This window comes from Aquarana catesbeiana, linkage group LG01 (genome assembly GCF_042186555.1).
Source record: "Aquarana catesbeiana isolate 2022-GZ linkage group LG01, ASM4218655v1, whole genome shotgun sequence".
Taxonomy (NCBI): domain Eukaryota; kingdom Metazoa; phylum Chordata; class Amphibia; order Anura; family Ranidae; genus Aquarana; species Aquarana catesbeiana.
Genome location: NC_133324.1, coordinates 501,239,895 through 501,265,732, shown reverse-complemented (window position 1 = coordinate 501,265,732; position 25,838 = coordinate 501,239,895). Strand labels below are relative to the sequence as shown.

General features: G+C 41.8%; 1 protein-coding gene across 2 annotated transcripts in view; it reads left to right on the top strand.

Annotated features, from left to right (window-relative positions):
* CPAMD8 (C3 and PZP like alpha-2-macroglobulin domain containing 8) overlaps positions 1 to 25,838 on the top strand; it is a 424,223-nt gene that overhangs the window by 242,273 nt on the left and 156,112 nt on the right. For both annotated transcript variants that reach the window (XM_073592930.1, XM_073592923.1), the window contains exons 21-28: positions 1,034 to 1,187; positions 3,982 to 4,124; positions 16,508 to 16,559; positions 18,444 to 18,742; positions 19,417 to 19,642; positions 20,187 to 20,363; positions 22,343 to 22,424; positions 22,514 to 22,670. In XM_073592930.1, coding sequence (XP_073449031.1) covers positions 1,034 to 1,187; positions 3,982 to 4,124; positions 16,508 to 16,559; positions 18,444 to 18,742; positions 19,417 to 19,642; positions 20,187 to 20,363; positions 22,343 to 22,424; positions 22,514 to 22,670 — 1,290 coding nt within the window. The remainder of the gene's footprint in view (positions 1 to 1,033; positions 1,188 to 3,981; positions 4,125 to 16,507; positions 16,560 to 18,443; positions 18,743 to 19,416; positions 19,643 to 20,186; positions 20,364 to 22,342; positions 22,425 to 22,513; positions 22,671 to 25,838) is intronic.

Genomic DNA, 25,838 nt, shown 5'->3' with positions numbered 1-25,838 from the left:
TAACATTTCCTGAAGAATGCCTCTAGACTGCCATACTGCATTGTATTTTACAGAGAATTACAGTGCTGCAGATTGAAAAGGATTGTATATGTTATAATATTTTTTTTTATTTGCCAATTTTTCCCCTACGAAAATGGAAATACCCTTTACAGGCTAAGTTCACATTTTACATAAACTGGCCCTTGTAGACAAGGGGCCCCAGTAATTTTAAACGCACTATGCCATTTGTAAAATTATTGTTTAATGCAAATACCACCCCTGTAGGTCTTTCCATGCAACCCTAACAAACTCCTGTCCTCACTTTTTTCAGGGACATGGGATACAACAAAATGGCCATTGAGCCTCCTACCATGATGACAACTAAAGTAACAATCTCTTTCTAAATTCAAAGCAGGCGTATCCATTTATTCCACTTGTAAATAACTTTGCAATACTTTATAGGAGAATGATCATTTTAGTGCCATGATTGGAAAGTTATATATTTTATTTATTTTTAAATTATTATCTGTACCTAACACTGATCAGGGCATAGAAAACGAAGTGATTTTTTTGCAGGACAAAAGGAAAGACTTGTCCCTCAATGCTGCCCCCCCCCCCCCCTTTCCAAAGAAAATATAAATGTATTACTTTGTTATCTTAACATATTATGAACCACGCTGCAAGAAAGGGCCCTTAATGCCCACATATCGCATACATGCATCCATGGTGGCCAAGATTTCTGTGCAGAGAATGCACTCCTTACACAGTGACCGAGCTGACACATACAGCTTCCACTCTGTTAATGGTCGGGAGCTGGTGGGACAGGCTTCTGATCATGTGATCACTGTGGCAGCCAATCATAGTGATCATGTGTTCGGGAGGTCTGTCCTGGCATTAGGATCCAGTTAAAGAGCTGATGGGAGGGGGCAGGAAGGGGTAAAGTATGGACGAAATTATCACAAACTAAACAGGCCCAAAGCAGAGATGTAAGAATTGCCGATATACAACTGTTAAAGCTTTAGTGTTTAATTTTGATGATTAAATGACTTCACAGGTACACATAAAGATCATGATCACAAAAGGTGTGAAGTTTGTAGGCTATCCTGGGAAACAGTACCTGATCCGTAAGCTTTGTGTGGCACCAGGGGAGACTAAGCCCACATCGGCTGTATTTTCATTTTCGGAACTTGGACAGGAAAATATATCAGGTGAGAATGTGTTTTTTTTTCATTTCTGTATTTTGAGAAGGGTGAATAATTGTATTTACAACATTTTACCAGTATACAGGTATATGCTCCAGTTCTGCAGTATTTATTTATTTGCTTATGTATTACAGGGATTTATATACTAATGCTGACAATTTACACAGCTCTTTAAATACTGTACATTTACATCAGTCCCTGCTTTTAAGGAGCTTACTACCTAAGGTTCCTATTTCCAATACATACATACAGGCACACACATACTAGAGCCAATTTAGACTGGAGCCAATTAACCTACCAGCACGATGTCCTACTGCAATGAATAGAGTGGCAACCTCAGCCTTGACTCTGACCAGGCCACGCCCCAACACATTTTACTCCTCCCCCTGGAGCTTAGTCATGGGGATGATGTGGAAGAAGGTGCTCTGGTCAGATGAGACCAAAATTGAACTTTTTGGCCTAAAAGAAAAACGCTATGTGTGGCGGAAAATTAACAGTGCACATCACCCTGAACACACCACCCCCACCGTGAAACATGGTGGCAGCATCATTGTGGGGATGCTTTTCTTAAGCAGGGACAGGGAAACTGGTCAGAGTTGATGGGAAGATGAATGGAGCCAAATACATGGTAATCTTAGAAGAAAACCTGTTATGCCCTGTACACACGGTCAGATTTTCCGATGGAAAATGTGTGATAGGACCTTGTTGTGGGAAAATCCGACCGTGTGTGGGCTCCATCACACATTTTCCATCGGAATTTCCGACACACAAAGTTTGAGAGCAGGCTATAAAATTTTCTGACAATAAAATCCGTTGCCAGAAATTCCGATCGTGTGTACACAAATCCGACGCACAAAGTGCCACGCATGCTCAGAATAAATTAAGAGATGAAAGCTATTGGCTACTGCCCCGTTTATAGACGCGACGTACGTGTTTTACGTCACTGCGTTCAGAACGATCGGATTTTCCGACAACTTTGTGTGACCGTGTGTATGCAAGACAAGTTTGAGCCAACATCCGTCGGAAAAAATCCATGGATTTTGTTGTCGGAATGTCCGATCAATGTCCTACCGTGTGTACAGGGCATTAGAGTCTGCAAAAGACTTGAGACTGAGGCGGAGGTTCACCTTCCAGCAGGTCAAAGACCCTAAACATACAGCCAGAGCTACAATGGAATAGATGAGATCAAAGCATATTTATGTGATATGCCCTGTACACATGATCGGACATTGATCGGACATTCTGACAACAAAATCCATGGATTTTTTCCGACAGATGTTGGCTCAAACTTGGCTTGCATACACACGGTCGCACAAAGTTGTCAGAAAATCCGATCGTTCTGAACGCGGTGACGTAAAACACGTACGTTGGGACTATAAACGGGGCAGTAGCCAATAGCTTTCGTCTCTTAATTTATTCTGAGCATGCGTGGCACTTTGTGTGTCGGATTTGTGTACACACGATCGGAATTTAACTGATCGGATTTTGTTGTCGGAAAATTTTATAGCCTGCTCTCAAACTTTGTGTGTCGGAAATTCCGAGGGAAAAAGTCCAATGGAGCCCACACATGATCGGAATTTCTGACAACACAATCCGATCGCACTTTTTCCGTCGGAAAATCCAACTGTGTGTACAGGGCATTAGAATGGCCCAGTCAAAGTCCAGACCTAAATCCAATTGAGGATATGTGGCAAAACTTGAAAATTGCTGTTCACAGAAACTCTCCATCCAATCTGACAGAGCTTGAGCTATTTTGCAAAGAAGAATGGGCAAACATTTCAAAAACTGTGCAAAGCTGGTAGGGGCATATCCAAAAAGACTTGCAGCTGTAATTGCAGCAAAAGGTGATTCTACAAAGTTTTGACTCAGGGGGGCTGAATACAAATGCACGCCACACTTTTCAAATATTTATTTGTAAAAAAAATTGAAAACCATTTATCATTTTCTTTACACTTCACAATTTTGTGCCACTTTGTGTTGCTCTATCACATAAAATCCCAGTAAAATACATTTACGTTTTTGGTTGTAACATGAGAAAATGTGAAAATTTCAAGGGGTATGAATACTTTTTCAAGGCACTGTAAATTGGCTGTAGGCATTACATTGTGTAGAAAAGGAGACCTATTTTGGTTTAAGTCCTTATGAGTTTATTTAAAAATATCCCCTCTTCAGCCTTTGTATTTCCTTAACATTAAGCGATTGAGGATAGTCCCTTTCGAAAAAAGGTTGCTGCATCTCCTTAAGCCAGGGATCCTGGCTCCAAATGATGGACCTAAAAATATGTTTTATTTAAATAACTAGTGTAAAGAAGCAGTTGGATACTGTTTGTGGGTTTGGTGTACAACTTGGTGCACAACTGGTGTCCCAAGGGTAGCCACCACACTCTATGTATGAGGCAAATGCCCAGGTACTCAACCACAAAGAAATCCACCCACTTGTGACATCAAGCAGCTTTTCCCAGTTTGCAAGGCTACCACTTGGTCTTCTGCATTTGTTTTCTAAGTTCTATCAAACAGATATTCACACCACATCTGATGCCAGCTTCAGGTGGTGTGTGCTTCAGGTGGTCTTTTTGAGCTGCAGGGAGTCCCCAGTTTTCCCTTGCATCTGTTAACGATGTGTCTATGTTACCCAGCCCTCCTTTGGATTACTTTTTGACAGCTAGACAGTCTAAAGAATTTTCTATATATAACTACCAGTTTGATCAATAATTTGCTTGTAGCTTGGAACTGCTTTTTAAGAATTTTTATTGCAAGTGATGATTTCATTTTCATTTTATCAATGAATTGTCATATCCCAGCCAGAGGTCTGGCATTTGCAGGAGTTAACTGCATTTCAGAGGGAAGTAACAGTCTGAAGAACAGCAAATATATTGAAGAAGTTCTTAGTGAGAGGAAATCTCCAGTTGGGAGTGATTTTGTTCGCAGAAGTTTGATGGTGGAGGTGAGATCTTGTTCCTAATTAACATATGAAGCAATAATTATAAAGTATTATTGCTAAATCATGAATTTTAAATTGCTTGTCACATTTCCAGTCTTCTTTGATGAATGCATATTGTAATGTTTGTACCATTGTTAAGAGTTGAGGCTTCTTCATCATTTTTAGATTGTCGTCTAATGGAATCTCATTCACGAGAAAAAGCTAAATCATCAGACACAGCAGTTGCAATATCACTGGATTTTCCCCAAGGGAATTTACTAAATTTTACAGTGCATGTTGACATGTTTATGCTGTTCTTTGAGTCGGCAAATTAATTTTCATCTTTTGAAAGCAGTCAAATGTAATTACAAAGCCGTTTTAGGACCATTCCTGTTGTTAGTTACTTTGTTACTTATCTGTTACCTCCTAAAATACTTCTCAGTTTAAATAATGTCATAATCACACAAGTGGTACTGTGGAGTTTCCAGAAAAATAACTATGAAACATTGGCAATTTACTTACCATTTTAATTATATGCATAACACACTGGTATGGTAATATGGTAATTTTTTATAATCAAGAATGCAAGCATCAATATTATATGTTCGTATTGTGTTCTGTTTTCAACAAAAAGCAGGCTGAAACCTGTTGTTGGCTGATGTCACAGAACTAGTCCAGGCTCTAGAAAGATCCCAATCATATGGTCAGGATCTACCCAGAAGCCTTGATCGGCACCTGGCTCAGCCTCTCGGCAATCTGCTGAGAGGCTGAGCCAGCCCCTCCCGCTGGAGGGGAGAGCAGAGAGCCACTGACTGACAGTCACAGCTCTCTGCTCAGAGCAGAGGGGAGATCTGAGCGATAGGGGATGTTTAATCGCTCAGTTCTCACTACCGGGCCAGCAGGGGACAGATTGATGCTGCATCCACCTAGGTAAGTATAAATGTTAGTTTTTTTGGAAAGCCATGCTTCTCTTTTAACTGTAAGAGCATAAGTTATGTGCTAATTGTTAATTTTTAAAGTTAGGTTAAGTATTAAGGTAAAGTAAACTCAAGAGCCCTGCATCTGATCCACTGGGCTACCCGGCAAAAAACACAAATTCCCAGTCTACTCCAGTCTACAGACGCAGAGAAAGCATTTGACAGGGTAGACTGGGTATTTCTTGAGCAGGCCCTGGCCGCCGTGGGCCTGGGGCCAAAAATGTTAGGCTGGATTATGGCCCTGTATAGGAAACCCTCAGCTAGGGTGAAGGTCAATAGCGTCCTTTCTCCCCCTTTTGAGATAAATAATGGACTCGGCAGGGATGCCCATTTTCACCCCTGCTGTTCGCACTGGTCATAGAGGCAGTGTTATGCAAAATAAGAGAAAACCCCAATATCCATGGTTTTAAAGTGGGCCTTGCAGAGCATACATTTCTGCTTATGCGGATGATATTTTGTTTTTATTTGCGACCCATTAATATTACCTAATTTAATGGCGGACCTAAAGGAATTTGGGGCTATGTCGAATTTCAAAATAAATTATAACAAGTCTGAAATCTTGCCGTTACGTTAGAGGACTTTCTTAACCTCCCTGGCAGTATGATTATGTCAGATTTTTGATGCTGAAAGCGGTACATTGTTTTGCATAGAAATGTGGTGTTTTATATTGTAGGCCTGTAATTCTTAGTAATAACACACTTAAATTTGTCCAAACAAGAGTCTAGCAGACATCCCGGTTATTATAAAGTTTGAAACACGAAATCGTAAATTATAATATAATAAATAACTATAAATAATAATAATAATAATTATTATTATTATTATACAGGATTTATATAGCGCCAACAGTTTACGTAGCGCTTTACAACTTGACTGTAACAAATAATAATAATAAAATGTATGCAATAATGTAATCAAATAAAAAACACAGAAATTTGCTCAGTTGCAGAATTGTAGCTGTCATCACTTTCAGTGTTTGATGACGAATTTCAATTTACTATTGCTCAATTCTGCAAGTGATTCTTATTCATTATCACTGTTTTCTAGCTGGTCTAAAACTGCTTTTGATGTAAAGGGATACTTTTTGGTTGCTATGGACATTCTCAAGTTTCCAGGCAGAAAGAACAGTATTTATAATATAAAGTTGCATGCAGGGCACTGGACAAAGCACTAGGGACAAAAGGGATGTGAAATGATTTGATACAGTAATGTAATCTGTAAGATTACAGTGTACTGTATTCGTTTTGTGTTTTTCACTTTTTGAATTTGGCGCTGGGCTCCATCCCTGTTCGTCGCGACGCTCGCAGGGAACGGAGCCTGGCACTGTGATGAATCGAGCGGACGACACAGCGAGAGGACATTGCAGGATCCTGGGGACAAGGCTAATAACTTTGCCTGGACCCTGCGATTCTATCGCAAGTGTTGCTCGGGGTTACCGCTTTTGGTAGTGAAAATTCACCCCGAGCCACACTCGGGAATACCACCAGGGAGGTTAAGCAGTCTTTTCTTTCATATGGAATAATCTATGTATTAAGTATCTAGGAATTAGTTTGACAGCAAATTTATCAAAGTTATATGAAGAAAATTGGGACAGAGCTACCCTCTCCTAGTTAGGAAGAGTTAATACTTTAAAGATGGGGTGCTCCCAAAAGCCCTATTTACTATGCAGGTGATCCCTATTCGACTTCCAAAGTAATTTTTTGTTAATGTTAGCCAGATTTTTACTGATTTTGTTTGGCGAAAGACTAACTCAAGACTGGCATATCATATTCTTACAAGGCCTAATTAGGATGGGGGATAAGGTCTACCCAACTCGAGGAATTATTATGGAGCAATTGCCTTAACCAGAATTCTTAGCTGGAGACACCACACTACTCAAAAGGCCTGGAAGACACTAGAAAAGACATTGACGGGTCCTGATTTAGCTCCATGAGTCCCGTACACATATAGAGGGCTTATAAAACTTACTATCCATACCTTGAAGCTTTGGGATTCAGTTAATAAACAAGAAGCCCTAGCCCAAAAAATCACTCCATTATTACCGTTAGGGGGTTTCTGTTGGTTTCCCCCGGGTACTTTTTTTTAAATCTTGGGAGACTGATGGAGACACTAGTTGTCTCAAGCTTATTCAGAATGGGAGATTGTGCCTGTTGAGGGACCTTAGAGAGAAATATGGCGCGTTTCCAATGGATACCTGGAGGTATCAGCAACTACAGCATATTTGTACTGTTCACCTACAGGGGATTGGAAAGGCGGAACCTCTCTCTGATTTTGAATCTCTTTGGCATAAACAGCCAATGGATAGTGGCTTTTTATCTATCTCGCATAGACTACTGAATAGACTTATCGTTAGCACAGGCCTTATGCCCCGTACACACGGTCGGACTTTGTTCGGACATTCCGACAACAAAATCCTCGGATTTTTTCCGACGGATTTTGGCTCAAACTTGTTTTGCCTACACACGGTCGCACAAAGTTGTCGGAATTTCCGATCGCCAAGAACGCGGTGACGTCAAGCACGTACGACGAGAATAGAAAAGGCCAGTTCAGAACCAAGCGCGGCACCCTTTGGGCTCCTTTTGCTAATCTCGTGTTAGTAAAAGTTTGGTGAGAGACGATTCGCGCTTTTTCAGACTCGTGGCTTTCAGATCGTTTTCTGACGTTCAGTTTGTGCTTGTGGGTTTGTATCTGCTCTTCAGTGCGTGCAGTCAGTTCGTATTGGAGTTTTCTGTGCGATCTTGTCCGCTCGTTGCTGTTTTTCAGGTCGCTCTTCACAGGCCTTGCTGTTCTTCAGTGCGTTCTGTTACTTCGTTCTGAGCAGCCGACCGTTTTCTAGCCGTGTTTCGTATGCGTACTCCTCATAGAGTTCGTGCTGTGCGGGGGCTTGGTGTTGGGGTCCTGACCTTGACACAAGTCCAGTCCATGAACAGGGTGGGGAGGAGTTCATGGACCAAGAATTGGTTGCTTCAGCGTGACCAGTTCTGTCATATGCCTTTGCTCCGTGAGATCCGTGAGAATAATCCTGATGATTTCAGGAACTTTCTCAGGATGACGGACCCCGTATTTCACCGTTTGTTGGCTTCGCTGACCCCCTATATCAGCAGGCAGGATACCTGCATGAGGCAAGCCATCACTCCGGAGCAGAGGTTGGTCGCTACCCTGCGGTATTTGGCCACAGGGAGAAGTCTGCAGGACTTGAAGTTCTCGACAGGCATCTCCCCCCAGGCTCTGGGGATCATCATCCCAGAGACCTGTTCTGCCATCATCCAGGTCCTGCAGAAGGAGTATATGAAGGTAAGATTTTTATCCTTTTATATCACATTTTATTGTATTGAATGTTTGATAATATATTGTATTTCTTCCCTCATTCCATAATTACCATGATTGTAATATGCTGTGAATGTCCCCTTTGTCCTCATGCATGCTGGATTTTTATGTAATTATTATTTTAGGTCCTTCATACATATTTGCCCTTCAATAACCTCCCCAGCATGGTGTCTCCTGCCCCTATATTCACCTCATGTAGTCACTTAACAATGTATTTTATCAGCTCCATAGTAGTACTTTACCCCAAACACCCCCTAAAATGTTTTGAAATGTTATTTTTGATTTAAATTCAGGCAGAGTGGCAGAGGCTTTTTTTTGTGGTGTCCCCAAATTTTTTGTAACCCTCCCTCCCCCAACTGCTAAGTCAGCTGATCCCAATTCTCTATCTTCAATCATCTATCTGCTGACTTTGCCAAACCCATACACACTATACCCATCTCTTTAGTGCTCAGATTTATGGATTAATTCCCCAAAGCATGTAGTGCAAGGGCCTGCCTGTATACTTTCCAATGGTACTGTTTAAAGTTCTTGTATCCTATTATGATCTTGATAGGTAATAGCAGAATGTCCAAATGTGCTCAAATGTGTACAATGTGTATTTATATCTTTGTATTATGACACTTCTTACCTGTCCAGTGGGCTGCCAATAGTGTAACTAAGGAGGGGCTGTTCCAAGTAATACCCTGTATTTAGGCATTCATCTCTCAATGAAGTGAAGAGGGTTACCTGTCCAAGAGTTCCCCCCCCCCCTATAATGTTAGAAATGGCCCATGAGGGGGGGAGGGGGAATATGATAGGTGTACCTTATACTTTGTTGTTGTTAAATTCCCCTTAATAAATGCTATCTGGAGGTTGACCCATAATGTTTGTGTCTAATCTGCTTGCCAGGTTTCTGTGAAAAAATAGTAATGTTTATTGTTTTTTCCTCAACAGTTTCCTTCCACGCCACAGGAATGGCAGACTGTGGCCTCCCACTTTGCCCAGCGGTGGGACTTTCCTAACTGCGGAGGGGCAATTGATGGGAAACACGTCCACATCGTCCCACCACCCAACTCGGGGTCGTACTATTATAATTACAAGGGGTTTAATAGTATAGTGATGTTGGCGGTGGTGTCGGCTAATTACGACTTCTTGTATGTGGACGTGGGGAAGAATGGCCGGATGTCCGATGGTGGAGTCATCGCCCAGACAGAGTTCTACAGGCGTCTCCAGAATGGCAGCTTGGACTTGCCACCTCCAGAGGACAATGTTGAAGGTCTCCCATTTGTGTTCGTTGCTGATGAAGCATTTGCGCTGGGGGACCACCTGATGCGGCCATTCCCGATGAGGACCCTCACCCCGGAACAGAGGGTTTTTAATTACCGGCTGGCCAGAGCCCGAAGAGTGGTGGAGAACACATTTGGAATCCTGGCCAGCCGGTTCCGATTATTTATGACACCCATCCATATGGCAGAGTATAAACTGAACCATATAATACTTGCCTGCTGTGTTCTCCATAATTTTCTACAAAAACATTCAGCCAACTTGCTGGCTCAGTTGGGCCTGAGGCCGGAATCCCAAATACATCAACAATGACGGCACTTGAAAGCGGCCGTCCTGGCTTGCCCTCCCAGATTGCCCGTGATGTCCGGTTACGATACCTGGAGTTCTTTGCGGGTAGGGGGGCTATCAATATGCCAGACAATCTGTGACACCTTTTTCAAATAAAAAACAACCAAAAGAAATTCTTGGTGGACATTTACTGCTTGTGTTTGTTTTAGCTGACCCTGCCAGAAATGTGTTGAGTGCAGAAAATGTCGTCATTGGGTAACCTTATAAAAAACAGTGTTGGCTGGTACTTCCTAAATGCAAAAACATATTTCACTACAAGTGCACTTGCAACTGCACTTGTAGTGCAAAGAGGATTTGCCCTTAGGAAATAACCCCCATTTGTGCATAAAACAACAATTACATCACCCCAAAAGTGTTGTAGTGTTGAGACAATAATCCACACATTCTTGAGTAAGGCACTTTTTTATACCTGCACAATCACATGCGCATTTACCAAAGGTTTTTAAAACAAACCAACATGTTTGTTGTATAACAATGTTTGCAGTAGCATTATGAAAAATCAAAATATCCATTTCAGATAAAACAGGCCTGTGTAAAACCAACAAGAAAGCCAAAAAACTTGAACTTACAAAGTTCACATTAGGTAAAACCTGAAGGCTAGATCAGACATCAGTATTTAGGAACTGGGTTTGATCTAGCGTTCAGATGGGGGGAAATCACCCCTGGAAAAGCCAAATTTGGAAGATGCACACCAATTTACGAATGGCAACATGTGCTATCTGCCATCAGGGGGGATCAAGGGACGTGTTTTGGGGGAGAAAGCCCTTCCTCAATGCGACTTTATAATTGAGGAAGGTGTTGCACCCCCAAAACGCGTCCATTGATCTCCCGTGATGGCAGATAGCACATGTTGGCACACTGTGTGCATCCTCCAAATTTGGCTTTTCTAAACATTTTAAAAATTTTTTGAAGATTGGACCACATTAATAAAACAGGTGATTTTGTGGGGTTTAAATTCGCCCCAAAACATCAATGATGTTATTATTTTTTTTAATAACATCACTGATTTGGTTCTGGATGTTTTGCAATTGGAGATTACACCCCATGATCTCCCCGATAAGTATCTGGGCACTTTCTGAAGTAAAGCGTTCAGGATCCCTCACATCACGATCACCTAAAAAGAGATAAAGAACAAAAAAAAGGTCTCAAAAATCTGCCACCATCCATCTCTTTTACCTGAGCCTGTGGTCGCAGACACTCACCTGTTGTGGTGCCAATCTCCACCACGTCTTCTTCTTCCTCCTGCTCTTCTTCTTCGTTTGGGGGTATTTCACCTTCTTCCATAGGTGGGGGGTCTGTGGTCTCCTCGGATGAGGGCTGTCCTCCGAGTCTTTTCTCCCCTATGTAAAACAAAAATGGTATAATTAGCACACAGATATTTGATGGCAGAACTAGAAATAGGAAACATTGCTTGGAAGTGGGGTACAATTGTCTATTTTAGCCGAGTTCCAAGATGTATATTTTTTTTATTGCCCTATGTCAAGCTGCAATACTTTACATGTTTGGTACAAGCTTCACAGATGTAGCCCCCCCTATAGTATACACTGGAGCACCTGTGTGCCCCCCTAATAAAAATGGTGTTCTGGGGTCCCACACTAGTGCTCCAGTGTCCAGATGTGAAAACAGCTGCTCAGTGTCCTCTCTTTACACACAGTCTAGTTGTCATTTCATTCTAGTAACAAACCCATCTACACAAACAAATCTTTGGCATCCAAGTAGGCCCCAAAAAATGTGTGAAAATGCATATGGCCTAAACAATGGTGTTCTAGAGGCCGAAATAAAAATGTTTGATACGAACGAATAATGGGCCCATGAACATTAAAGTTGCCCTGTTAAACGTTACAATTAATAAAAGCATATGGAGCAGAACGAACGTAATAAAGACAGAAAGAATAGGAACACAGCACAACTACTTACTTTTTTGCAGCACTCTCCGGATCTTTCGGTACTGCTCTGGCTCTCTCAACTTCAGGTCCGACCACCGCTTCCTGAGCTGATCTTTAGACCTTCGTACCCCGAAATTCCGCTCTAGACTCCTGACCACTTTACCAATGATTTTTGCCTTTCGGATGTTGGGGTTGGGGTAAGGCCCATATTTTCCGTCATAGTCGGACTTCCTCATGATGTGTACCATCTCCAACATCTCCCCAAACGACATATTTGTGGCCTTAAAACGTCTCCTTCTGGATCGGGATGTGCCTGGATCCGGCCTTTCCTCCTCCTCCTCCTCGTTGCTATAATTAGCCCGCACCTGCTGTAACTCTGCCATCATGCTCTTCACCCACTGCGCCGAACGAAAAGGGGCGGGGAATACACTAGAAAGAACGTCAGGGGCGGGCGGAGTTACACGCATGCGCAGTGTGTATAAAGCGTAACACGCGTGCGTATTACGTGCGATCTGTGAGCGGAGGAAGGAGCATTGGACGCGCCGATCGTAAGAACAAAGGTAAGAGACAAACTTGTGCCTATACTGCTTCTAGATTGAGGCCTATATTGTAACAAGATTAGGAGAGTTTTGTCTGACATTAGGCTTTGTCTTGTGTTGTGTCTTGCAGTGAACATGGATATCTTAATGAGAGATACTGACTTCATGTCACTATTCATTGATATGCTAAGTGAGCTGCCCTGTCTGTGGGAGATTACCCACCCCCATTTCAAGAACCAAGCAAAGAGGAAGGCAGCACTGGAGCAATTGTGTGAAATTGTGAAGCAGGTGATCCCCACGGCAGACATCACTTATTTAAAGATTTTCATTGGTGGCCTGAGGAGCACATATCTGAGGGAGCGCAAGAAAGTCCTGGATTCACAGAGATCCGGAGCAGCAGGTGACATCTATGTCCCCAGGATGTTGTACTACGACAGGCTGCACTTTCTGGCAGGCCAGACTGAACCCAGGTCATCCCTCTCCAGTCTTCCTTCCACACTTCCTTCCCCCCTGGCTGAGGCTTCTGACGCCCAACCTGGGCCTTCCAGGCCGCATGTGGAGGAGCCCAGATTGAGCCAGGTATAGCATTCCTCTAAATATTTCTGCTTGTCCAATCAATGATGTTAACTAGATGTTAGTTTGGAGTACTAATTTAGGATTGTGATTGATGATGCAAAACATTACAACTATGTCCCTTTTTCATACACAGGGAAGTCTCAGCCAGGAGGTGGCCGGGCCGAGCCGGCTGGCTGATATCAAGGTCCCTCCACCCCCCTGAAAAGAGAAAGTGGCAGTAGGACGAGTGCCCTAGAGGAGGCGGCTATCAGATTCTTTTGGAGGGCTACAGAGGTCTTGGGAGCACCACAGACCAGGCAGGAGAACATTGCTGCCTTCATAGCATATAAAATGCAGAGGATGGAGGAGGGCCAAAAAGCCATGTGTGAGGCCCTCATATCAGAGGCTCTGGAGAAAGGTATGAGGGGCCAAATTACACCTCACACACAGCTTTGGGATGGTCCTCCTCCTCCTCCCTCTCCTCCAGGTCCTCCCAGTCCTCCTCCAGGTCCTCCCAGTCCTCCTCCAGGTCCCCCCAGTCCTCCTCCTCCAGGTCCTACTCCTCCTCCTGCCACATCTCCAACTGCACAGCCACAGCCCGGAAGGAAGTGTGAAAGGAAGACCAGACAGTGATTGCCCTGGGTCCAGTCTGGTCGGCCAAAAAATGCAGCCTCTTGTGGTACCACAGCCTGGGGACACAGATGTCATCTGCTGCTATCCGGATCTCTGCGAATCCCGGACCAGACTGCCCTCCCTTACATATGGACTCCTCAGGCCACCAATTTTGATGTTGAAGAATTGATGTCTGCCGTGGGGGTCCCAGGCTTCGCTAATTTCTCCTGTTGATCCAGTGTTGCCTCCCTCTTTATTTGGTTCTGATCCCTTAATAAAGGATTTTTGTTTTGAATTATACTCTCCTATGTGTTTTACTTCAAAAATGACAGTTTGTTTGTGAGGATTCAGGTACATTTCTAATATACAATGTGAAATGAACAAGGGACACCAACACCAAACAATCTCCTTGAGATTAAATAATAAAAGATATCAATGGTGTTGGGGTAACTTGCCACACAAAACACACACAAAAATATTCTGGAGTAAAAATAAAAATAACATTGAACAAAGATCAGCCTTGGAAAAAATACAAACATTAAAGAAAAAAAAAGGCTTAAAAACAAAATAAAAAAAACATAAAAAATATAAAACTGTCAGATGTGACAACTAATAACAATATATTGAGGGAATCCCACTAAAAAAACACAAATAAAAGTTTGTGAGAAGTGTGTGTGAATATGAGCAGCAAAACTACTTAATTCTTGTCACATTATAAAGAAGAAGAGAGTGCGCTGTATTAAACTATTTTTTACATTGCAGCGGGACGAAAGTGCTGTATCCATTGCGAACGCTAAGTTTACCAGAACGAGCTGTCCCGTGTCGGAATTTCTTCTGAGCATGCGTGGCACTTTGTGCGTCGGAACAGGCCACACACGGTCGGAATTGACGTGATCGGATTTTGTTGTCGGAAAATTTTATCTCCTGCTGTCCAACTTTGTGTGTCGGAAAATCCGATGGAAAATGTCCGATGGCGCCCACACACGGTCGGAATTTCCGACAACACGCTCCGATCGGACATTGTCCATCGGAAAATCCGACCGTGTGTACGGGGCATAAGATTTTTTGGGAGTGAGAATCAGAGCTAGACCATCACTTCACAGACTTACAGAAACGGAATATGTTAAAACTGGTACATACATCTTCGATAAATACTAAAATACAGGAAACAAATGATAAACTTCTGTCCAGATCGTACAGGGTCCCGAAGATGTTGGCCGTCGCAGACCCCTCAGTCTAGGATATTTGTTGGCAGGGATGCGGGCAACAAGGCTCCCATATCCACATCTGGTGGGAATGCCCTAAGATTGGGCCATTTTTGGCTGAGCTCAGGAACTTGATCTCTCTAAAATAACAAAATAACAATGGCCTTGATCGGGGACGACCCTGTGCAATGCCACTTTCATGGTACTCAAAGTTCCATCAGGGCATATAAGAAGATATATATGTATAGTTCCACATCTGTGTAGCCAAAGGTAAAGTGAATGTATAGGGTTAAACAGACACTGTCGGCACACAAGAATTCAGCAACAATCTTCCCATAAGATTATATGTGCATTTAACATATTTTTGGCATATTATTTTCACGAAAAACCCTCCTTGTGTAGAAATCCAAAAGCCTTAGATGTGATGTCAGAAACCCCAGAAGACACTCAAATGTCACTTTATGGTATTCCTCTTAGGGGAAGGGGAGGGACGGTGGATCTGGGCCACTACAGACAGTATTTAGACACTGTGAGAAGGGGAGAAGGCTATGATGTGCCAGGAGAGAGGAGGTCGTGGTAAGGAAATTGAGACTTTCTGGATTGTCTGTTCCGTAGCAAATTCAAAGGAACATTGCAAGTGAATAAACAATCGTTTATGGAAATGACAAATTGTACAAGTAAAATACTTAGGCAAAATACCGTGTTTATCGGCGTATAACACGCACCCCAAGTTTAGGAGGGAATTTTAAGGAAAAAAACTTTTAGGAGGGAAGTTTAAGGAAAAAAACTTACATTTAAATGCCCATCAATGCAGCCTTATCAGTGTCCATTTGCAGCCTTGCCCATCATTGCAGCCTTGCCAAGTGTCCATCTGCAGCCTTGCCAAAGTGCCTTTGCAGCCTTGCCCAATGCCTTTGCAGCCTTGCCCAGTGCCTCTGCAGCCTTGCCCAGTGCATTTGCAGCCTTTCCCAGTGCCTCTGCGGCCTTGCCAGTCTCTTTGCAGCATTACCCAGCCGCTACTTATTTAAAATTGGTGCCGATCTCCGCTGACTGTGAACGGAGAGAAGCGAGCGCCGGCGAGATACATAATGCCGAGTGTACTCGGCTAGTTTCGGCTCCTCTTGCAGTCCCGGCCATCTCCACTGATTGCGAGAGGAGAGGAACGAGCGGCACTGACAAACATATAGCCAAGCGTACTCGTCTAGTTTCGGCTCCTCTCGCAGTCCCGCCCCTGACTGTGAGTAGAGTCGAGAATAGCCGAGTACACTCGGCTTTGTGTATATCGCTGGCGCTTGCTCCGTTCCGCTCACAATCAGTGGAGATCGGCTGGGCTCGGCGTATAACACGCACCCACGATTTTCCCCTGATTTTATGGGGGAAAAAGTGCGTGTTATACGCCGATGAATACGGTACTTGAATTTTGTGCCTTTACTTGTATTTTTGGGCTGATTGCATGTTTGTTTTTTAATTGTCAGTGTGAGGTTAAGTGTTAGGATTGGTTTTAGATGGGGTAGAATGGGTGTTGACAATGCAATTCACAAGTGTTTTGGAGGCGATAGCCTTTCATTGAAATGTACTACACATAATGCTGCTCAGAACTCATTCAAACAACTTCAATTTCTTTGAAATTACCCAGGCTTCAAGCAAATGGAATAATTGAATATTCACTAGAAATATTACTGTGCTTTTTTCCAGCCAGAGGGCTTAGCCCGAGAATACACATACAGCGTATTTTTGTGCCCGAATGGTAAGTGAATTAAATAAAATAAATCTTTCAAAAACATTTGTTTGCTAAACTTGATAATATTTGAAACAATATCTTGTTAATGTATTATCATGTTTCTGTATGTTTGTGCGTACAGTAAGTAGGAAAATCAACTGTTAATCACAGATGGTATTATTTAGTTTTTATGATACAGTAACAAAGATACAGTAACATGAAAAACCATGTACAGAAATATTGGTGCTAACCATGCTAACCGTGCTAACCATGCTACATAAAGCTCTCTTTATTTAAAGGTAGCTATTTCTTAAAAAATAATTAACAGTAAGGTTGATGCACCAAGGTGTTTTCCCTATAGATAAATGGCTTATTTTTAAAACTTTGCTTTTCCCAGTTTTCCTCTTTTTGTTGATACAGGACGTAGAAGGGACAATGTAAGTTTACTGTGTAGAGACATCTCTCCTTGTGTCTGTTTTACTCTGTAGTTCTATTTTTTTTTGTTCTGAGGTTTATTGAACAACTGTAAAAACACTGGTGCATAGGGGTTGATTTACTAAAGACAAATCCACTTTGCACTACAAGTGCACTTGGAAGTGCAGTCACTTTAGATCTGAGGGGAAGAACTGAAACGAGGGGAAGCTCTGCTGATTTTATCATCCAATCATGTGCAAGCAAAAATGCTGTTTTTTATTTTTCTTGCATGTCCCCCTCAGATCTACAGTGACTGCACTTGCAGTGCACTTGTAGTGCAAAGTGGATTTGCCTTCAGTAAATAATCCCCATACTGTATTGTTTAAAATCACATTGTACAAAAACGGGAGTAAGAAGCAGGCATATACCAATGTTAACACTGAGCAGGATACAAAGTTTGAGGCCCCTTTCACACAGGAGGACGATCAGGTCCAACCATCAGTTTTTTATGCAAACCCAATCGGACCATCTGTTGCCCTCTATGGAGCCGACATCCGATCTGATCCTATGCACTTAAAACAGACAGATGTTGATCCGTTCCCCATCCGTCTGGCAGATTGGTATGGATGGCCACCCGGTGTAAACGGCCCATAGAGAACAGCGGGCTGTGTCTGCTCTGCATAAGCAGAGTGGACACGGTCAAGCCATCTGCCTGCTTAGCGAGGATCAGCGGACAGATTCCACGCTAAGCAGGTGGAGTCCGCCCCATGTGCAAGGGGCCTTATATGTAATTATAAACAAATAACAATGAACAAGAACTTTGTGCTGTTGTATAATTTGTACATTCATCTAAAGTTGATTGATAAGAGCTTTTCACCCATTGTGCTGTACAATATAATTGCCATTTGTAGGTTAGGTCTATAGAGGTTGACTCATGGCATATTGGGGCCTAAGTGTTTGAGCCATCTGCGATTAATAGGGTGAAGAAGGAGCCTGGTGTCAAAACTAGCAATCCACTCGCCCCAAATTTTGTAAGTCTTAGTCAAGCAGCCACTGGCTTCATAGGTGAGCCTATTGAGAGGCCTATAAAACTGTCATTAGTTCTGGTTTGGTCTAAACTGGTGTTGGTTACTGAAACATTTTTGTGTGCTCCAAATTGTTAGAATAACACCGCACATGGTTTAATTTCCTTTGTTAACTCACACAGGCTTATTCATTAGGATGTCAGAAAGAGCAAAGCTGAAGGGAAATGTGCAGCAAATGTGTAGCTATCCAAAACACCTAATCTGAATTCTCATCATTTGTTATAGATTGCTGCACATGGTGTACTTACTATGCCTTATGCCCATCATTTCAATATCAGGCCGACTTTGAAAACATTACATCACTGTTCCTTTCTCTCACATACTAGTTGCTGTTTGCCCTTTTGCTTTCATTCTGTAAAATTTTTTAATTATTTAATCTGTGTAAATTTATGCAGTATCTTTTTTGGCCTAGAGAAAATTCAGATTTCTACTCCCAACAAGTTCGAATACCAGTACGTTCAAAAACCTCAACGAATGACACACTTTGATTTGATGGTGAAAGCCCATAATGATGCCCATATTGCACTGTCTTCTGGACCTCACGACATGGCTGAAATGATTGAGATTGTAATTGGTGGACAGCAGAATTCTAAAACATGGATAACAACCAGCAAGATGGGAGAGCCCATTGATAGTGCAAACACCGCTGCTGTCTTGTCTTGGGATGAGTTCCGTGCTTTTTGGATTAGCTGGAAAAATGGACTCATCCAGGTAAGTCTAAATAAAATGTCTTGAATTGTTGAATTCAAAACAGAAATCTCAGTTAAAGCCATGATTTTAATATATTTTTGTGGGGTATTGTAATAGCAGTCCATGTTAGTAAAGGAGGCGATTCTATTTTCTATATCTATCTTTGTTCATGTTTTGAACTCCAGCCAGGTTTAAAAATACACAATGCAGATATGTATTTGTCAAAATATCAAGAAATGTATTTTTGATGCAGGTAGTGCAGCTACCTAAATTTGATTTGATAGCAGCCACCTGGAGTCTCTTATATTAAAGCTTTTAGACTGAGAGAACAAGGGGTAGCTCTATGAGCAAATCCAGTGTGCTTCTTACACATGTACGAACATAAGAGGAGGAGACAGGAAAGTGAGCAGTATTCTGCTGCTCCTTCACAGCCCAATCGCAGACTGGGTCAGGAAGGTGACTAAGCTGTATGGCTTAACTGTAGTAAAAAAAAGGTTATCAACCTGTCTCTGTAGCTTGGCAGGACTGAGTCAAACTCTTTTGGCAGGTAAAACAGCTCCCATATATGCATTGTTTGTCTGGAGTTAGGCTTTCATATCAAAGGGTGTTTCCTATCTATCTACTAATTTTATGGTAAAAGTTTTATGGGTGCAGACCACCTACCTCCCTTTCTTCTCTGTCTCCACCTTCCCCAGGTAGGACACGGCACCAAAGGCTCCAATGACTTTATTATCGTGGAATGGGCAGCGGCCAAGCAGCCGGACGTGAAGTTCATCGGCTTTTCGACTGGCTGGGGTTCCATGGGGGAATTTAAAATCTGGAGGAAGGAAGAGACAGATGAGAACCACAATGAGGCTTTCACACTGGGGGTCCCACACAATGTCATCCCAGGGTCTGAAAGAGCTACAGCTTCTATTATAGGTTAATATTCTTAGTTCAATCTTATTTTATTGAAAGGAACAAGGTGGAAAATATTCTTAATCAAAAACGTTTTTTTAAGGATAAAAGGCTAGTTTTACTGCTTAACAGGGTTAATGTGTCAGACTATTCAGCATGGAGCAAATGTACAATGCTGATGGTATTAGTTAAGTGATATATTAGGAAGGCAATGCAGGTAATGGATGTTTTATTGAAACTATAAGGTAATGGTTTTGTGTTATGTTGTTAGGTAGTGCTGGTATTGTGTGTGGCTTATTTATTTATTGTTAGCATATAGGTTCTATATTTACCTGTTATTATGACATATTAACCACCAATAACTTATGTTCTTATACAAATGTTAAAACCTCAAATCAGAGTTCAGAGGCTATAGTTAGACTAATGTAATATGTGGTTGCTGGTTGTTGTCTGTTATTGTAAAGGTGTAATCCCTTTACTAAATAAATATTTTGAAGAATGTGACACTCCTAAAGATCCTTAAGAATTCAAAATACAATATCTGTTAGTAATTGAATTATTTCTGTAGGAGATGTGATGGGTCCAACTGTGAGTAATTTAGATAACCTCCTCCGTCTGCCGTTTGGATGTGGAGAGCAGAATATGATACACTTTGCTCCTAATGTATTTGTGCTCAAGTATCTCCAAAAAACAACGCAACTGTGTCCAGAAGTGGAAAATGAGGCAGTGGACTACCTTCTGCAAGGTGGGTTAGGCTCAACATGCTTTGCTGTTTTATCACATACAGGGGGTTATTTACTAAAGGCAAATTCACTTTGCACTACAAGTGCAAACTACAAGTGCAAAGTGCACTTGAAATTGCACTGAAAGTGCACTTGGAAGTGCAGTCGCTGTAGATCTGAGGGGGACATGCAAGGAAAATAAAAAACAGCATTTTAGCTTGCACATGATTGTATAATAAAATCAGCAGAGCTTCCCCTCATTTCAGATCTACCCCTCAGATTTACAGCGACTGCACTTCCAAGTGCACTTTCAGTGCAATTTCAAGTGCACTTTGCACTTGTGGTGCAAAGTGGATTTGTCTTTCTTAAATAACCCCCAATGTGTGTTTAACTGTTATTAATTCAACCTATGCCTCCATTAAAATTTAGTCTGAAAACAGACATTTTTGAAATGTTCATTTGATTTGTTATTGGGAACAATTTGACAATCGTTGACCGCAAAATCTAAGGTGAAGTATGGAAACTTTTTTCTCATTTATTATTTGAACAAACAAAATTGTGACTACAAAATTTTAAATGCGAATGTGGTTTCTGTTCATGAAAAAATCATGCTTATTGTAATGCACATTTTCTAGGTAAGGTTTGATCCAGGCCAGGAGTCATCTGTGGCAAACCCTTCATTCGTTTTCCATATAGTATGTTGTAGGGCAGGGATCTCCAAACTACAGCCCTCCAGCTGTTGCAGAACTACATGTGCCATGAGGCAATGTAAAACTCTTCACAGACATGACTAGTTATGATGGGAATTGTAGTTCCTGAACAACTAGAGGGCCATAGTTTGGAGACCCCTGTTGTAGGTTTACAAACAAACATTGCATAACATCCAAGCATTCTCAAACTGGACTTTAAAATTCGAACCGTTGGCATGGCAAACAAATTAGATTTTTAAGAGATTTTCTAACAAAATTTGTTGAGTCACTGATGGTACGGTTGCATGCCCTGATTAATGACTTTTCAGAATTTCCACAAACATTTAAATAATATTCTACCTGTATATGGATATCCTTACTTTGAACATTATTGATTTTGACCAGCTTCCTAATAGTGCCTGATAAATATATCATACATGTGCACAGCAGATGGGGCAATGTGTGGAGTTTGTAAATCTTGCTCTCTTATTGTTGGAGGTTGAAGACCTTTGACCTCTACATATTTTTTGATTTTGCATGATAAGGTTACTTTTAATCTGTCAGTACCATCATTCTATGCTTCTATGCATGCTTTATGTTGAAAATTGGACTTTGTTTTGAATTAAGACATGAATTTATAGATCTCTGAAAAAACAACCTCTGATTAATCTTCCCTGGACCAAATAAGTCATACTGTACCCCAAAAACTGAATCAAAAGTCAAATGGGTTAAATAATGATATACATCAGACCAAGGACAGATAACGATCAGACCATGGACAGCTAACAGTGAAGAAGAAATGGGGGAAATATCTGAATTGAAGGTGCACATTGTGGTATTATGTTTTTCTGTTGCAATCTACCAAAAAAATCTTTCCAAGTTTGCCGTTCTATGTAATTTATACCCTTTTATCTGCAAAAGTTTGCACAATATATATTGAGATATATGGGATGTAAAAGATACTTACTTGGGGTTAGGTGGGTATAATCATGTAATTTACACTTACCTCTGTTCCCCAATCCAGCTGTTATGGGGAGCAGTGATTATTGCTAGCAGCTAAAGCCGCTGGCAAAAATTGCAGCCTAAAAATCCAATATGCTGATTGTACCCAAGTCAATTGATGGATACAAATCATGGGTAAATGGGTAAGATCAGCCTGTCCATATGTGGTTGGAATCATGGCCTGTCCCTGCTAAATCGGCCGAGATTCCAATCGTCTATGGCTGGTTTAATTTTGACTGCCTGCAGACCAATGGGATACTAATATTCAGAGCTAGTACAATGCTTATTGTGATCATCTCCCTGTTAAACAGGTTACCAACGCCAGCTAACATACAAGAGACCAGACGGGTCCTATAGTGCCTTTGGAGAGAGGGATTCTTCTGGAAGTATGTGGTAAGACAAAAGTTAGACTCCCCTAAAATGAACTATCCTGTTAATAATGATTTGCATATTTTTATAATACTCTTTGATCTATTAATTAGGCTTACAGCTTTTGTGCTGAAATCCTTCGCTCAGTCCAGGGGCTTCATCTATATAGACCCATTAGAACTTTCTGCAGCAAAAGACTGGATTATTCTGCACCAGAAGAAAGATGGCTCTTTTCCAGCTATGGGTAGAATTCTAAATAAAGATATCCAGGTAAGCAGCGCACATGGTAAAATCATTGTAACCACATCTTATGAGAAAATTAAGGTGAAGGGACACCTGAGAATAGGGGTTGAAGAGACACAAGTAATGGCAAGAGGACATCAGAGTCAAATGTAACAATTCTAATAATCCTGTATGGAAACTCCAGTAAGGAATGCATTATGCTCTTGTATTCAACAGTCGTTTTAAATTATAACCAGCAAGCCCAGGTCACAGAGCACTGTCTGTCCTGTGTTATATGTATAATCTCCTTCATATTTGCAACCTTATCTATTCCTGTGAACTATTCCTGTAATGTAGGGGTCTGTTTAGCATGCCAGTGCGTCAGGATGTGCATTCTGGTAGCATTTATCATATGCATGGCTAAGACTTTGAAAAAATGTTTCTTGGGGCTGGTAGTATGTTGCAGAAGATAATGTGTAGGCGGGAAAGCAAGAATATAGCTAGACAGAATCATAAAAATGTATTATCATTTTACAATAAAAGTCATAAAATGAAATGCTGATGCAGCCCCTCACAATAAAAGACATCAAATACCTCACGTATAACACTATCTTCATAAAAAAACACATGTATCACATAAATACATACTGCACCTTTATTTACTAAAAAGCCTCTAGCATTTAAAAACCACATGGCCTGCAGAAGGAAGCTGTTTTGCAGCCTGGTGATACATGAGGAAATACTCCTAATTTGACTCCCAAAAGCCAACACTTTATACAAGACATTTGCAGGATGGGAGCTATCCTTTAGAACAGTGGTTCTCAACCTCACCAGTGCTGTGACCCCTTGATAACATTTCCCAAGTTGTGGGAACCCCTAACAGAAAAATTATTTTCGTAGCGAGGGTTGTCAGCATCCAAGGCAAGACAAGTAATTTGCACCCCTAACCCATGGACATTTAGCTCTCCCTGGGTCTCTTTCACTCGTACAGTATTAAAACCCCTATGGTACATTTTAGGATGTACCACTCTCTTTGTTCTCCTTCTTTTGCCTTTTATCTCTCTCTATCGTAATTTCTTGTCCCCCCCTCCCCCCATCTCTCTCCCTGACGTCTTTTTTGTTCTTTCTCTTATTCTTTCTCTCCCTTTTTCTTTGTTCCTCCCTTTCTTTTCCTCTCCCTTCCATGTATTCTCTATTTTTATTCCTTCTCTTACTCCTTGGTGGGGGGGTGGAGGGAATGGGATGAGTGGCAGTGCTGGCGGGGAGTTGGATGAGTGGCAGTGCTGGTGGGGGGGTAGGATCAGTGGCAGTGCTGGTGGGGGGTGGGATCAGTGGCAGTGCTGGGGGGAGTTCTGATTAGCCAACTTAGGTGCTCTTGATCAAGGTCATCTGCTGGTCCGAGAACTGTAGTACGGACTTTTAATGGCAACTATAATCACGGGTAGTGTTACTCAATGTGCCTCCGTTTTTGTGGTGTCTCGCAGCAGTGACACCTATGCCGTAATCAGGAGATAGGGTTTCCTCCATCCCCTCCCACTTCACATTCCTCACCAGTCAGCTGACCTCTAGTCTCTGCCCCCCAGCCATGCCGTGAACTGAATGGGCGGCTGCGAGAAGGCTGGGAGAGCGGTACAGGCTTCAGGAACAGCCCAGAATTTGGTGACCCCTGGCAAATCTTCATTCAACCCCCAAGGGGGTCCTGACCCCCAGGTTGAGAATCACTGCTTTAGAATGTTAATAGCTCTCCAAAGGTACCTCTCCTCCTTCAGTTCTTCAGTGCTCAGTAAATATGCCACCTTAATAATCTTCTGCACTGTTTTTATCACCCTCTGTAAGGCATTTCTGTCATGGATCGTGCACATTCCTTGCTCGTCCCTTGCCACAGAGTGACATGATAAGGCACATTCTCAATGACAGCCTTATAGATGGGCACTGCTCAGAAAAGCCTGTTATCCACAATTTCCTCAAGAAGTGCAATCTCTGATGGGATGGGATGACCAGATGGGATATTTGCCCTGTCCATGACAGATCCTCCCTGATTATTGTTCCCAAGAACTGGAACGCCTGTACTCTATTGAAGTAATGCTTTGTACATTCTGCCAAAACCCTTGCAAGTTCAGACATTCCCACAATATGTGAAATAATGTGTTATTCTCAATGTCACATTTTTCAACAGCAAATATCTTGTATAGTATGAAAGAGATTAAAATAACAGCATGATCTTAGTTTGTACCCATTTTCCTGTTTGGAAACCTTAAAGCAGTATTAAGACCAAATTGAAGGATCTGTGGAATGACTTCCAAGAGGTACACTGTAAACAATTGCTCTAGAGTGATCCTTAACCACTTCCATACAGGGCATTTTCACCCCCTTCCTGCCCAAGCCAATTTTCAGCTTTCAGCGCTGTCACATTTTGAATAACAATTGCGTGGTCATACAACACTGTACCCAAATGAGATTTTTATCATTTTTTCCCCATTAATAGAGCTTTCTTTTGGTGGTATTTGATCACCCGTGTGTTTTTTATTTCTTGCGCTATAAACAAAACAAGAGTGACAAGTTTGACAAAAACACAATATTTTTTACTTTTTGCTATAATAAATATCCAAATTTTTTTTTTTTAAACAAATTTTTTCCTCAGTTTAGGCTGATACATATTCTTCTACATATTTTTGGTTAAAAATATCACAATAAGCGTATATTTATTGGTTTGCGCAAAAGTTATAGCGTGTACAAAATAAGGGGATAGACTTATAGCATTTTTATTATTATTTTTTTTTTACTAGTAATGGCGGCGATCTGCAATTTTTATCGTGACTGCCATATTGCGGCAGACACATCGGACAATTTTGACACATTTTTGGGACCATTCACATTTATACAGCGATCCGTGCTATAAAAATGCATTGATTACTGTATAAATGTGACTGGCAATGAAGGGGTTAACCAGGAGGGGGCGCTGTAGGGTTAAATGTGTTCCTAAGGAGTGATTCTAACTGTGGGGGAGGGGATTCACAAGGGGAGGAGACCGATTGGTGTTCCTCTGTACAAGGAACACACCATCGGTCTCCTCCCATCTGACAGGACGTGGATCTGTGTGTTTACATACACAGATCCACGTTCCTGCTCGGTTACCGGGCAATCGCGGGTGCCCGGCGGACATCGTGGCCGCCGGGCACGCGCACCAGGACCCGAGTGACGCAGCGGGCGCGCGCG